Source organism: Larus michahellis, chromosome 23 (assembly GCF_964199755.1).
Source record: "Larus michahellis chromosome 23, bLarMic1.1, whole genome shotgun sequence".
Lineage (NCBI taxonomy): Eukaryota > Metazoa > Chordata > Aves > Charadriiformes > Laridae > Larus > Larus michahellis.
Genome location: NC_133918.1, coordinates 1711087 through 1725973, shown reverse-complemented (window position 1 = coordinate 1725973; position 14887 = coordinate 1711087). Strand labels below are relative to the sequence as shown.

Sequence of the window (14887 nt, the reverse complement as noted above, 5' to 3'; positions counted from 1 at the left end):
CTTAAGCTCTTAGTCTTAAGCTCTGCACTTGGGTATAGCAAGAGGGTTTTCTTTCACAACCCAACCGGCAGCGAGATCCACCACTTTCCCAGCCAGAGCAGTAGCAAGGTGGGAGACCTGGCTTCCAGGCATGGCTCAGCTCAAGATGGGTTCAGATCCACGGCTGGAACACTTGCGGGATGCTCCCATCAGTGAAACGGGACTGCTGCACAGCCAGTACCACAAAATTCATACAGCCATAAAGAAAAGTAAAAAGGCCCCTAAGAAAACAGCTGGAAAGCACTTTATTTTCAAGTAGTCATTCTGCCCAATCTGGATGGGGAACTCCAGTTCAATTAGTCCAAATATCCAGTTATCTCTGAATAGTTTACCTTGCGTGAGAACACTTTAGTCCCTTTCACAGAAGCCACCACATTGGGAGATTTAACGAACTCAGGTTTTCCCGCATCCCTTTGCATGTCCTAGCAGTTAAGGAAACATCATCCTTCCAGTCTGTCAGTGAAACATTTTATAAAATACAGAAGGGCTTCAAAATAAGGGATTTCAAAAATCTCACTGCAGGGGCATGGGCACTTTTAATCTCCTGCACCCTGCTCTCCCAGCTGCTGTGCACACTGCTGAGCACACAGCATGAACCGACCTTCCCAGGGGAGGTGTGTAAGCCGAGAACACAGAGCTCAGCCCCAAAGCAGACCCAAGTCCTCCGCTGCCTAGAAGGTAGGCTCCCAGACGGAATGTCTGCGCCAGAGCCAAACAAGAAGTTGCAGAGTATCACAGCCACACAACACATTTTATTTTAGAAAGAAATCAGCCTAAGTACTTCCCAACCTTTCTCATCCCCGCCTGCGCTCGTACAACTATTTGCAAGGCTGTGCCGCAAACCCAGTAAGAGCAGCCCGGCTACCCAGCGCGCTGCTTGAGCCGAGTCAAAGTACATGAGCCCAAAAGCGAGCCCCACATACAACTATGCAAATACAAGGGAAGAGAGAGACAAGTGCGGCATGTGGGGCACCTGATGGCGGCTCTTCCACTGATGAAATGGGACTGGGTCACTACCTGATGGCTGGGTCCATGCTTGCTTCCTGGGCAAAGGGACTGTGGTGCTGGCTTGGCCCACCTTTTCCATAGAAGGCTCTTTGCCTCTCGCAGCCCTTTCGCAGCAGGGACTTATCAGCTGCTACGTGCCTCGGCCGGTCTGAACCGTTGGGAAAGGCATGAGATAAACCAAGCAGCTCACGGTGGCTCTCGAGGCTGGAAAATTCACTCGCTCCTGGGGCTGGTGCTAATAAAAGCCAACGGATGCAAAAGGTTCAGCGAGGGTTTATTGCTCTGCCATGGCAGGGGCTGGAAAGGCAGAACTCTGCCTGCAGCCACCTGGACTGGCCGCTCGTCCCTTCCCCACATGGTCCCTCCCTGCTCCAGGCGCCGCCGCTCCTCACATGTTGGCTCTCTCCCGCTGCAGCCGAGAGTTATAGGCTCGGGAAACCGTGTTCCAGGAGTCCATGTACCGGTCCATGCACATGGCGATGCACTTCTGCGGGACGGAGAGCCCTCAGCCGTCGCCCCGGGGGGAGGCGGGCGAGTCCCCGCGTCCCCCCGACCGCGCTCACCTGCTCCGAGTTGTCCAGCGCTCCGCCGGGCTTCCCGATGCACTTCCGAAAGCACTTGTCCGTCATGCGCTGCGGAGAGAGGCCGTGAGAAGGGCCCGGGCCCCGGCCGGGGGCAGCCGCCGGGCCGAGCCGGGCCGGGCCGGGAGCACCGGCCGCTGTCGCGTCCCCCTCCCCGCCCCGCCGAGGGGCAGCGGCACAGCCGGGCCCCCCAGGCCCCCCCGGGCACGCAGCGGGACCGGGACCGCCCCCCGTTCCTTCCTGACCTGCAAGAGCTCCTGCGCGTTGGCCACGGCGATCTGCACCTTCACCTGCTCCATGATGAGCCCCGGGTCCAGCTTCCCCCCCCCGCCGCTCCCGGAGCCGAAGTCGGAACCGAAGTCGGAGCCGAAGCCGCTCTCCATGCCGCAAAGTCACGGCGGGCAGCGGCCCCCACGCTCTCGGTGAAATGGCGGCTCGGCGGTACTACGGCTCCCGGCCTGCACCGCGCCCGGCGGGCGGGGCCGGACACGCTCCCGCCGCCGCCGCACCGGCCGGTGACCCCGCCGGGCAGCGGGCGAGGGCGGAGGCCCGTGTCTCATGTCACCACCGGCCGTAACGGAGGAAGCTTCGCTGTCCCGGCGCTGGAAAGGGGCCCGCGGCCCGCAGCGGGGCGGGCGGGGAAGAGGACGGGGGGGGGGTGGTGTTCCGCGGTGCGGAGCGGCGCCGGCCGCCCCATCCCGCCCCGCATGACGGTGAGGCGATGGGAAGGGACCCGAAGCGGCTCCGCAGCTCATCCTGAGTGCCGGCACACGGCGCCTACGGGAGAACCAGGCCGTCAGGCCCGGTCAGCGTGGGTTCGTGAAGGGCAGGTCCTGCTCCACAGACCTGGTCTCCTCCTACGCCAAGCGACCGGCGTGGTGGATGAGGGAAAGGTTGTGGATGTTGTTTACCTGGACTTTAGTAAGGGCTTTGATACGGTTTCCCACAGCATCCTCCTGGAGAAACTGGCTGCTCACAGCTTGGACAGGAATGCTCTTCACTGGGTAAAAAACTGGCTGGAGGCCAGGCCCGAAGCAAGATGGTGAATGGAGTTAAATCCAGTTGGTGGCCGGTCACCAGTGGTGCTCCCCGGGGCTCGGTATTGGGGCCAGTTCTCTTTAATATCTTTATCAATGACCTGGACACGGGGGTCGAGTGCACCCTCAGCAAGTTTGCAGATGACACCGAGTTAGGTGGGAATGTTGATCTGCTGGAGGGTAGGAAGGCTCTACAGAGGGATCGGGACAGGCTGGACCGATGCGCTGAGGCCAAAGGTGTGAGGTTCAACAAGGCCAAGTGCCGGATCCTGCCCTTGGGTCACACCAACCCCATGAGCGCTCCAGGCTGGGGGCAGAGTGGCTGGAGAGCTGCTGGCAGAAAAGGACCTGGGGGCGTTGGTCGACAGCTGTCTGAATATGAGCCAGCAGTGTGCCCAGGTGGCCAACAGCATCCTGGCCTGTGTCAGGAACAGTGTGGCCAGCAGGACTGGGGCAGTGACCATCCCCTGTACTGGACACTGGTGAGGCCCCACCTCGAGGGCCGTGTCCAGTTTTGGCCCCTCGCTACAGGAGGGACATTGAGGTGCTGGAGTGAGTCCAGAGGCGGGCAACGGAGCTGGTGAGGGGTCTGGAGCACAAGTGCTGTGAGGAGCGGCTGAGGGAGCTGGGGGGGTTCAGCCTGGAGAAGAGGAGGCTGAGGGGAGACCTTCTCGCTCTCTGCAGCTCCCTGAAAGGAGGGGGTCGGTCTCTTCTCCCAAGGAACAGGCGATGGGACAAGAGGAAACGGCCTCAAGTTGCCCCAGGGGAAGTTTAGGATAGGTATTAGGAAAAATTTATTCACAGGAAGTCAAGCATTGGAACAGGCTGCCCAGGGCAGCGGTTGAGTCGCCGTCCCGGAAGGTATTTAAAGGCCGGGCAGACATAGTGCTGAGGGACATGGGTTTGGCAGTGTTGGGTTGATGGCTGGACTCAATCTTAAAGGTTTCTTCCAACCATAACGATTCCGTGATTCACCACAGAGAATAACACTGCACAACTACATCCTTACATGAAATACGAGCATTATGATCTGGGCTCCCTATAGAGAGAAACTCCCTGGTGAATTTTCTCTGAGATTAATTCTGCTGTCCTTTGAGGATACGACCATGGTTCCCTCTGCCTTAGACGACTCGGGTAAGAAGCTCATACCCTTAAAGCCTGCATTGATTCCACGGTGGTATGTCCTCCATTAAGGAAGAGCCGTGCGGGAGTTGGCAGGAGCACGTGGGAGACAACAACGCTATGGAGCTCTTTCAGGAGTAGATGTGGCATGCAGAAAGGAGATCGCTGCTTACCTCTCTCTGAGACGAGGAACGGAGCATCACAGCAGAGCTAAAGCCAAAACTACTCTCATCTCCACCAGCTGGAGCCCACACACAGAAGACACAGAGTACTGTAAACCATACGATGATAAAATTCATAGAATCATAGAATTGCCTAGGTTGGAAGGGACCTTTCAGACCATTTTGTCCAAGGATCCTGTCTCTGGGTCTGTCCACTTCAAGAAGGAACCATTCCTACACCTCGCGGAATTATCAGCTAGCACTGAGGATGGGGTAGTTGCCTACGGTACAATTTTATACTGAGTACGGACTAGTGAAAAGGAGCAGGAAATGGAGCTAGGCCAATGATGAACACGGCGGCTCACAGCATTTCCTAGCGGCTAAGAAGGCGTCGCTGCCGCAGCTCGCTATCTGCTCTTGTTCTCTCAAGGCAGCATCAAGTGGGCTGAATGGAAACAAGCCCTTCAGCGTGTGGGCTGGAGAAGTCAGCAGGGAGAGAGGAAGGAGACGTTCACCTGCTCCAGCTACTCAAGTCCTTCCCTCCGCTTCTGTTGGAAGCCGTGCTATTGATCAGCGAGGACAGCGCTTTCCACGAGCGCTGCATCTACCTACAGTTTAAAGGAAAGAACGGTTTAAAGGAAAGCGTTGATTTGCCTCTGGGGCACAGCGGGCGACGCAGCGGATCTCCTTTAGGAGAGCGCATAGCTCATTGCCCCCCCTTTCCCTACACGCAGGAAGGTCCCCTGGGATGAATCATCTCAAACAGCCCATGTGGCCTCTGTGCTGGTTAAATGAAAGAAGGGAACAAATAAAATGCAAAACATTTATTTGAGTGTGTTGTACAAAAAGTTTCCAGTCATAAAATGTATATTACAAATCATTGAAAAAGACAAGACATTTGGCATGCATATTCTAAAAAGAAAAAAAAACACTTTGAAATGATAAAGTCTAGATCATTATGTAGTTTTCCTAAGTTCCATGTGAACATTTTCATCATTTTGTCTTTTTATTTCAATTTGCAACCTTTTTCACAATTCCTATTTTAAAAACTTGAACCTTCCAAAGACCCATCTGCAGCAGCTGAACCAGAGGTGGTCAGTTAAACTGACCCCTGCCCTAAAACCAGAGCTATCTAAATAAAGATGGTGTGAAAAAAGTAAAAAAAAAAAAAAAAAAAACAAAAACCAACCAACACAATTCAAGTCACAAGGCATCACTGTTCTGAAAATAGAGTTCAACTGAGAAGGTATTATTGTGCCCCAATGGAAAGCGTTTTGGCTTAACTTACTCCAGATAGCTTATTGCTTGTAATTTTAGTGTAATGATGATCTGGGTAGCTGGAATACACAATATCTACCTTATTCAAGACGGAGTTGTCACTTCGTTAAAAAGCTACCTAGAAAATTTGGAAGTTCAATAAACCACGTTCTTTTCCTGAACTCCACGTCAGTTCACTGTTCGTGCTATTCTGAATGGAGTCTTTCAATATTAAGCATCCTTTTCGCTCTCTAGACCTTAGCATTTCAAGAAAGGCATTATGTTTACAAATAATAACTGCATGTAAATATGGTCTTGTATAAAAAAAACACTTTTAAATTATTTTAAACTGGTTTAAAGCTAAGCATTTGAAGGGCAAATAAAAATTCTGTTTCCCAGGCTATTTTAAGTGAGAAAAGAAACTCTCCAATATAATTTGTCTTGACGTTCCGCTAAAACAATGCTTTGAAAAATGCAATCACCATCTCACCTTCCACTCACTGGTTCACAACAAGGTTTTGTTTCCTGCTTGCACAGGGTTTGGACCCAACAGTGGCAATAAAATCCAGTATTTAATATAGATATGCTTTTGTTTAAAGACAAGACTTTCAAAAGAAGGTACAGAAAGAGACAGAATGGCTTAACACTTAAGAAGTGAGAGAAGTGGCTACAAGAGATATAAAGCACCCGGCATGCATGTTTTCATACAGCATCAAAACCTTTGACGCACACAAAAGAAACAGATTCTCAAATATTCTGGGGTGTGGAGAGGATTTCTACAAGCCTCTTCTAACCAACCCCTCCTCAGGCTGCAGTTAAAGGGCCTTTATACAGGATGAGCATTAAAAAAGAAGAAAGAAGGGTGTATAAAAACCAGTAAGATCCCTGAACTGAACATGAGGTGTCCCGTTGCTCAAGGATAAACACGCACGCGAAGTCACCTCCTTTCACAGTACGGTCTGCTTCACGCTGCGATACAATTTTCCTGACTAATGCGAGCTGCAGACGGCCTCGTCTGGCTTTTACATCACAGGTCATGGGAAGCAGGTGTTTTATTTTCTTCCTGAGACTTTTGGTTCCTGCTACAAAAACCAAACTGTGCCAGCCAACGCCTATCTAACAGCAAAACAGTGCTGAAGACAAGTGATCAATGCATCAGTGTAAACTACTGTGGTTTTTTTTTTCAGGGCGAACCCAGCGTCCCGAACTAGCCTAAGTAGACGCACTGGGAAATAAAGCTGTGCAGCAACAGAGGAATGACGGCCGCTCGAGGACTTGGAATAAGTCACTGCAACACAACAGCTGAAGTCACAAACGCGGAAGCGAGGGAGCTGGAAGCGGCATGAAACATCAGAGGCTCACTGGGACCGTATCGCGCTCCGCAGGACACCACGCTCGACGGTTCTGCAGATGGATGGACTTGTTCTGACACAAACATTTTCACCCGGTACAAACTTAGGAGCAGGCAGTATGCATTTATCATATTTCATATGATATTCTGTTATGCCCTACACAATGAAGATATTGGCTTAACTATTCTGCTGCAGGAATTCTGTTATTCCTTCCCCCTCTTAACAAGTGAGAATCATTTATGCATCTTTTTTACTATTTCATCCAGAATAAAAGTTGTGCACTTATTTTTCTGGAATAAGAACATCCCTATCGAGTAGCTACTCTTGATAAAAGCTATACTGGTTAATTTCCCTTATCAGAAAAGCCTTAAAATAATTTTTCTCTTGACAAGTCAAATCTATTTCTACTTCAAGCTCCACACCTGATATCAGACACTGGAGCAGAGATGCTGACTACCCTCCATAGTTCTTCAGGAGCGGTTCACATACAGGATCAAAGAGGAAGAGAGGGCAAGACGACACTATATTTTATTTGACCAAAAAGCTTTAATTATCCTGGCAGGGGGATGGGGGGAATAAATCCATGAATGACCTAAAAAAAAAAAAAAAAAAAAGAAACAATGCTTTTTGGTTTGGTAAAGCCAAAAAACATTCCGGTATGGAGCACGAGCTTTAAAGGGACGGTGCCGTTATACCGAAGCTCAGCATCAAAAGCAAGAGGAAAGGATGGCGTTTAGAGAAGACGTGCGCACACACGCAAGAAAGTACATGGAATACAGTAGTTTTCCCTGTGTCTTGTAATTTACAGCTAGGAATTATTTCTCATGTTTTTAGTAGCCTTTTAGATAGCCCTGTGGTGACTGAATCACCCACGTTGAGACTGCTGGCATTCGGCTTTTCCCACAGTGTCAGTCACTACTTTACATGAACACGTGTATAACACCTAAAACATGGTACTGAAGAAGAAACTAAACTGTTTCCAAAGTTAAAGGACACGGTTACAAATCTAAAGGACAAATTCTGCAGACTGTTACTGAAGGGCACCGGTGCTCATCACAAAAAAAGTCTGCAAGCACCAGTCCGTAAAGCTACAAGACGACACGTTCCCCATACAGTAGCTGTTAAGAAAACAATGGCTCAGGTAGCAAGAGGTTCTCTTTGTTCAAGCTGCCTTTCCTAGCCCATTCTTTGCAGGAAAAAAAAAAAAAACAAAACAGAAAAATGTAAATACAGAAAAATACAGAAAAAATGTAAATGAACTACACACTCATTGCTTTAGTATTTAAGATCACAGAACAATCTTGAATTTACAGGACAACCTTAAAGAAGAATAAGCAATCTGAAAACTGGCCAGTGTGGAAAAAAAAAACACAGACCTTTAGGAAAAAAAAAAAGTAAAAAGCCCTCAAACATTATCTAAATATATTATAGAAGCTGTGGGTCAGAAAGGGAAATTCGGTCCAGTGGTTGGAAGGTGCATTGCAAAAATGCTTTTACATTGATTGCATTCGTTTGCATAACAAATTTAGAAGAGGTAATTGATAACAGTATGTCTGAGAAACATAATTTCACAAGATACATTTTACAGAGAGATAGACATGGTTTACTACATATTTAACCTTCTATTCAAGCAGAGTGGGAAAACTACATTAGAAAAATGGACAAGTACATCAACAAAGTTATCCCATTAGCCCAAACAGCCAAATCTTCATACTGTTTTTTTGTAATGGATCTGCTAATAACAGATTAAAACATAATTCTACATTTCTATTAGTTTAACTTCAGTAATTCAGTCATCCCACTCAAAGAGAGAAAAGTAGCATCTTTGATTTATTTTCAAATGGCAAAATAAATCCGGAAGCTTAAAAAAACCCCTTTGTTCCCACCCTGCTTGCGTTACAAAGCCATCAGTCAAAGCCACTAAACTGACACTCTAGGTTATATCTGTCAGTCACAATACTGTTCAGAGAACATAATGTCCAAAAGCCACCGAAAACATCCAAACCTTGTAGCCCGTTTGATGAGTCTAAACTATTCGAATGACAAGGTCAGAGTTCAAGAGTGCAGGTAAAAACAGGATTCTATGCTGGCGTCAAATGGTATCTAAATTTTGTATTCAAACTAATAACTAGTGGAAAAACCCCAACTTTTGCTTGTACAGTAGCCAATACATTCTTTGGAGCAGTCAAGTATTTTTCCTAGTGCTTAAAGATGCACTGCTCTATGAACACTAACCCTTATGGGAGTCAGAGTTACTTCCACAGAAACGCAGCAGAAGAAACCTAAAGCTAAAGGGACACTGTCAGATACAAAATGCGTCATACCGAAATAAAAATCGCCGGCTACTCATAAAAGCATTTTTGTAATAAAAAGCATTATTCTCCCTTCACTCGCTGTTAGACTTGACTTCAAGCACTTGAACGCTGCAAAGCAATGCTTATGTCCTACAGCAGCAGTTCCTTTCAAGAAGTCATTAAACTATTTCTGTACTATTTTGCAAATACCGCTCCTTAAGTTATCTGACAAAGCCCCTTTGAATATAAGAGAAGTATGAACAGGCTGCATCTAGCTCTGATTAAAAGAGCCAACATTTACACAGGATAACCTTTAAAAATCCCTTTTTAACATCTAAAATCTTAACCATTCTGTTTAATGCTTAATATGTCAAAAGCATTAAACCGCGATGCTTAACATCATAAACACTGTGCATCAGAACTTGCGTCCACGATGTAACAAGGTCTCATCGGTGACAATGTCAAACTCCCCTGAAAATAAAACTCTGGTTTTCACGCTTCCATACCTTAAGCTGGTGTCTGTATTCAGTAAGCAGAACCCCTCATTCTCCATCTTCTGAAATAATAATCCAACGCTAAGGTGTTGACAGCCACAGATGTTTTTACCACTAGGCTGTGAAACCCCGCAGCAGGGCAAGATGCTGCCGTCCTGAGCCGAGAACGGCCGAAATGCAACTTCCCTTTGTTACTTCCATTGGTGAAGCAGCATTTTTAATGAGCTTGGGGTCTAATTTTCCTAAGCTGGGCACTGCTGAGGATACCAGGCAAGATACTACCATTTCTTAAAGTATGGAGGAAACACCACTGTGAATCTCTTCTGCGGCCCCACAGATGCCCCCCCCCTTTTTTTTTTTTTTTTTTTTTTTTAGTTATCCTGGTCACCCGTGCCATTATAGATTTACCATACACTCAAGGACTCTCACCCCACGTTAGCTAAAAACTTCTTTTCTGCTGCAGGTTTGTACATAAGACTTTAAACTCTGTATGGGGAAAAATGTTGTATCCCAATATAGTGTTTAAACAAAGCGGGAAAAATAAAGAAATCTATTAAAAATTCTGGCAGTTGTGTTCCGTAAAGGGTTTTTTTTTTTTGAATTTTTTTTTATCAAAATGTACCAAGGAGTAAACTTCAAAGAAATCAGATGATGCATATAAAAATAGTTTTCAGTGGCTCTGAAGGGAAAAAAATAGCAAAAGTAAAAGGAAGTAAATGGAACAAAAAAGCAAGTAAGAGCTTCTTTTTTCATTCTTCACATCACTGCGCATCCTCTAGAGGTTGTTCTGGGATCCCCCTAAAATAAGACAGACATAGTTGAACTCAGTTCTTACCAGCTTTTCATATTGTAAGCCTGGACTCTGGTTATCATCTCAGTTGTCAAAAGCATTTTTTTTTTTTTTTGTAGTTTGGTTGTATTCAGGGAGCATCACAGCTGCAGAGAATGCACAGCCCGTGTTACAGCCTGCTGCCAGGATTAAGACACTGCTGCTCTGGTTGCGGTTTTCTACAGGGGGCTGATTGGTAAATCCCCACACTTCCAACATCAACACAGATGACAACTGAAAATCACGATGCCATTAGCTTTAGAACAGGAAGCGCCTTCCTTTATTTCAAATGATGTTTCCATTGGAGAGAGATCTATGCTGCGTTAGCTGCTGCTTTTGGTAAAAAAAAAAAAGTTTCTGTTTCAGCTGCTTTATACTACAAATACACTGCTCAATCTCCTGGAGACCAAAAAAGCTTTCATAACTCAACTTCAAACCTGCGCAGAATGAATCTTTGTGAAAAAGAGCTACTATTGGCCACTGACCGGGAGAACAAATCACTCGAGTTTGAAATAAATTTAAAGTATTTTCTGATATCACTTGTATGGAGTATCTTTCTCCTTTTCACTCTACCGACTGCTGGTCAGTTATTTCCCAGTACTTAACTAAGGGTTATGAAAACATATAGGTGGTGTTATTAAGAAAAACCAAATTTATTTCAGAGGTAGCAGGTATATACTATCACAAAACACACCATAAGCTGAAGCCTGCAGCAGCAGAAGCCCTCCCCTTTTCCTGCTTTTTAGTAGTTATATTTCCCAATGGTTATATTATGCTTACAGCAAGAATACCACCGACTCTTTTTTTATAGAGGAGCAAATACTGGAACGGGACGAACACTGACTGCTGGAACTAATCTTACTAACCCTAAAAAGAGTCTATGTCATTGCAACGCTGTAAATCTGTGCTCTGTTGCATGCCTTCCACAGATACCCTGGCATCCTGACCTGACATTAGCCACTGCTTGAGCTGTACCGTTACTGATTCGAGCAGCAATTCCTGGAAAAATTGCTCACATCACGCCCTCTGCGCATTGTAGTAACGCTGCAGGGTTGCAAGCCATTCCGAGATCGTCCTCTGCAAGCATCCATTGGAAAAATGGACCAGGAAGCTCAGAGCTGGCAAAAGTTGAAGGGACTCCCCCTAAATCTTATGCCTGATTAATCCAACCAAAAAGGCACAAGTTAAACATCTGGTCTGCATTTTATTACCTGTTGGTTGAAAAGGTCGTCTTCTCCGAACTCTGCTTCATCCTCTTCCTCTTCATTCTCTCGCACAACTACTGATTTAGTAACATTTCTCACTGCAACTTCCTACACAAAGTGAGAGAGATAAGGAGATGGTCAGTACTCTGTCTCTTAAGTTTTTGCTATACCATCAATATAATGCCCCTGATTAAGTTTTGGATGGTTTAAAGCACCTTGCCCTAGATGTAACATTAGCTATGCAAGCAAATACCGGTAATATCCTGCAAACCACAACAACATTCCCATTTCTATCCACTAAAAGGCACGGTAATGCAATTGAGCTTCAGGAAGTTTCTTTCATTGCCTAGGGATCTGAGAAGCAGCAGCCATGTTTCAGGTGGTCGTTAGTCAATTTTATACAAGGCCACGGCAGACCCAGCTACGAGCCATCTGAGACATATCGTAATGTGAGAAAGCTTCTCAGTCTGATTACACAGCATTAAAGTATGTTCCTAATTTCTACCAACTATTCTATATCAATTGCATATATCAATTATCAGGATGGTCTTCCAAACCAGGCACTAAAAAGAATTCTAAAACCCCAAGAAGCTTCATTTATTACTACATTATTTTTAACACTTCTTAGTAGTACGAAGTTCTTCTGCACACTTGCACCCTTGAAATCATAGGTGCAAATTTCTACTTGTGGAAAAAGTCACTCTAAACATACACTTCTGAGCAGGGTTACTAAAGGTAACCACAACGGGAACGGACGTGGATTTGAATTTTTTTCAGACCCAGTTTAACCACTTCTATTTGGACACTAAGGCAGTTAGCTTTCTATTTGTACAAGCGACCAGCCCTCTTGGCCCATCCTGCTGTTCCTGCACAAAGTGCTTCCACAGAATTGCCAGCAAGAAAGGCAGCATGAAAACTGATACAACTGTGGTCTGCTTCACTTTCCTATTTCTACCAGATCACTAGGAAAATGGCACATTTATGAACAACAGCCAAAGTAGATCCTCCCTTGCAGGAGTCTTCTGCAGGGATGGTTTTAAGAAATCAGTTGAGGGCAGGTGTAGGACAATGGAGAATATACAGGAACCTGTGCCAAATGAAAGCTTCCGATATGCTTCCAACATTGAAAGGACCGCCCTCTTCCTACATTAATATTTATACAGCACCCCAGAGTATCGTAGGTACTATGTAATGTAGGTTTGAATTGCCAGCAGTACTCATTTCCGTTGTCTCTTCTGAAAATACGCACTCAAATTCCCAACAAATTCTGTACTAGCGGGGTGTTTTTCTAAAATAGGACAAAAAAGTCTATGGATGTTATTAGGACGATGATCGCAGTTTTCCAAAAAATCTCAGAGTTACATATAGATATTTAAGTATTTCCGCGTTATAAACTGTCTTCTTTTAGAAGACAATAGGGGAGAGATCTTAAAAATCAGGATTTTGTCATCTGCCCCGCCCCCCCGCCCTCCCCAAATTAAAGTCAAGGAGATAACCCAGACCACATCTTGTTTTCTACAGACATGGCCTACCTCTCCTTCAGAGTTTACGAGGTATGTGCGAATGTTTCCTCCGGTGCCCCAGCTGCCTTGATTCTTCCACACGAGAACAGAAGGGGGGCTATGAGATACGCCTGCATCTGCGCCCCAAATCTAGTGAGAAAGACATTCTGTAATTAGCTATTCATACACGTTTTATTTTTAAATATACAGAACCCCCTCATTCTCCTACTTTACATACCAGTTTTGTTTCTGAATTCCAATGGCAGTTTCACCCCTTTACCTACACCACTACTTGGAGTAAGATATAACCTCAGTTTACCACAAAAAGGAACGCTAGCCATAAAAAAAAAATTATCTAATATTGCAGTCATCAATTCTTTACCAAATACACAAATTTCTCCTCCTACCACTGTCTCAATGACAATACTGTATGAAGCCAAGACATAAAATGCAGCTTGTAGTGTAATTATTTAATCTTTTATATTTATCTGAGCAATTGATGCTTAAGTAGAAATAGCTGGAACTGATTAAAAGAAAGCCATTTTTTTTTCTTCTGAAAGAACGTCTGTTGCAGACTGAAAATAAAATGCAAAATTATAGAAAAGCAGCTGTTCTACTACAGTCAAGGCTGAGAAGGTCTCGTCTTAATCTTAACTAGAGTCTACTGAATGAATACTCTGAAACATTCCTATTTCATGAAGGTGTTGAGCAGGATTAGCGTTCCAACCCTGGGCAAAGGTGTTTGAAAACAAACAGCCCTTGACCCACTCCCCCAAAATACCTTTTTCTTCAACTTTCTCTGTGCCTGAAATGGTCCCAAATACTGAAGTGCTAATATAGAAAGTCAATTTCTGTTCTGTATATTTATAACCGAAATCCTGCTCCTCTGAAGTGAGATCCATGAAATCAGGAGTCACACGCCAAGTCCGGCTGTACCAAACATCACATTTACAACTGCCACAGCAACAACAACAAAGTACGTTGTTGACATACTGCAAGTGTAACTTACTGTTACAGTCTGCCCAGCTCTGAGGACATATTTAGGAGTAAATTTGTAAGCAATTTCTTCTCCATCTCCAATTTGTCTTTTCAGTCTCCAGTTACCCAAAGACTGATCCTAATGGAAAGAGTCATAAGGTTATTTAAGGTGAGCAAAACAGAGCAAACAGGCATCAGAGTTTTCTCTAGGTCTCTTTGTTATTAAAATAATGCAAATATAAATTTATTTACATGGTTGTTAGCCATCTGCATTCTAACTTGAAAGTATTTTTCTATACCCACTAATAGTCTAACGTGTAAATCCCATAAGGTCATTCATCAAAATTTAAAAAGATACACATCTCACACAAAAAGGTTCTGCTGGAGTCAGCAAAGCTATTTACATAAGCAAGGTAACAGCACACATTTAGACATCTGGGACACAAACTATGTTCTCTTCCTGCAAACATTACACTCATGTTAGCACACTGTAACGTTCAACCTTCAAATGCCTGTGTTTATTATCGCAGGACGCTGCACCTTGAGATGTTGCTCCTACTCTCCAAGTGACTCCACACACTTGTGCTCCAAAAGGCTGTGGAACATTTCAATTTAGCTCCTCCTCCTCGTTTTCTAGGAGTTCTGCTGACACTCACCTTCTCCGAGTTGTTCTTAAGTTGAACATATTTGCCCTCCAGGTCTATCTCTTCTATGCTGATACTTCCCGTAGCTGAAGCTTGCTGGGACATTTGGAAGCTACTGCTACTACTGCTGCCGCTAATACTTCCAGTGCCAATTCCACTTGTTCCGCTGCCTGAAAACTCCTCAGTTTCAATACGTTTTCTCTTGCCTCGGGAAGCGCGAACGAGCGAAGTACTGCTACTGCTGCTGCTGGAGGTAGCCCGAGAGACTGTAACACGGGAGGAGGGACTTGGAGAGAGCTTCAACCTTAACACAACGAAGCAAGCGTTTTAATTAACTCATCCAGGGAACTACACACAAAGCAATAACACTACAATATACTCAGT

The 14887-nt window shown here is 45.3% G+C and overlaps 2 protein-coding genes across 6 annotated transcripts in view; both read right to left on the bottom strand.

The window, feature by feature from the left end:
- Positions 1-1304: 1304 nt before the first annotated feature.
- Positions 1305-2328, bottom strand: TIMM13 (translocase of inner mitochondrial membrane 13). Its single transcript, XM_074565409.1, has 3 exons — positions 1874-2328; positions 1611-1679; positions 1305-1534 (listed from the first exon to the last, which is right to left on the bottom strand). Exons 1-3 carry the CDS (start codon positions 2009-2011, stop codon positions 1436-1438), a joined length of 306 nt encoding a protein of 101 aa, XP_074421510.1. The 5' UTR covers positions 2012-2328; the 3' UTR covers positions 1305-1435.
- A 2429-nt stretch (positions 2329-4757) lies between these two features.
- Positions 4758-14887, bottom strand: part of LMNB2 (lamin B2) — a 34071-nt gene continuing 23941 nt past the window's right edge. For 2 of the 5 annotated variants that reach the window (XM_074565407.1, XM_074565405.1), the window contains exons 8-12: positions 14516-14807; positions 13891-13998; positions 12912-13031; positions 11386-11487; positions 4758-10143 (exon numbers count right to left, since the gene is read on the bottom strand). In XM_074565407.1, coding sequence (XP_074421508.1) covers positions 10102-10143; positions 11386-11487; positions 12912-13031; positions 13891-13998; positions 14516-14807 — 664 coding nt within the window. In that variant the 3' untranslated portion in view covers positions 4758-10101. Of the gene's footprint in view, positions 10505-11385; positions 11488-12911; positions 13032-13890; positions 13999-14515; positions 14808-14887 lie in introns of all 5 variants that reach the window. The other 3 variants (XR_012584450.1, XM_074565406.1, XM_074565408.1) reach the window with 3 other exon arrangements.

Bases quoted from the DNA above. Each gene is read 5' to 3' on its own strand.
- TIMM13 (XM_074565409.1), bottom strand. From the start codon at position 2,011: ATGGAGAGCGGCTTCGGCTCCGACTTCGGTTCCGACTTCGGCTCCGGG. The intron at 1,680-1,873 runs GTCAGGAAGGAA...CTCTCTCCGCAG, and splicing joins ACGCGCAGGAGCTCTTGCAG to CGCATGACGGACAAGTGCTT. The intron at 1,535-1,610 runs GTGAGCGCGGTC...TCCGTCCCGCAG, and splicing joins CGCTGGACAACTCGGAGCAG to AAGTGCATCGCCATGTGCAT.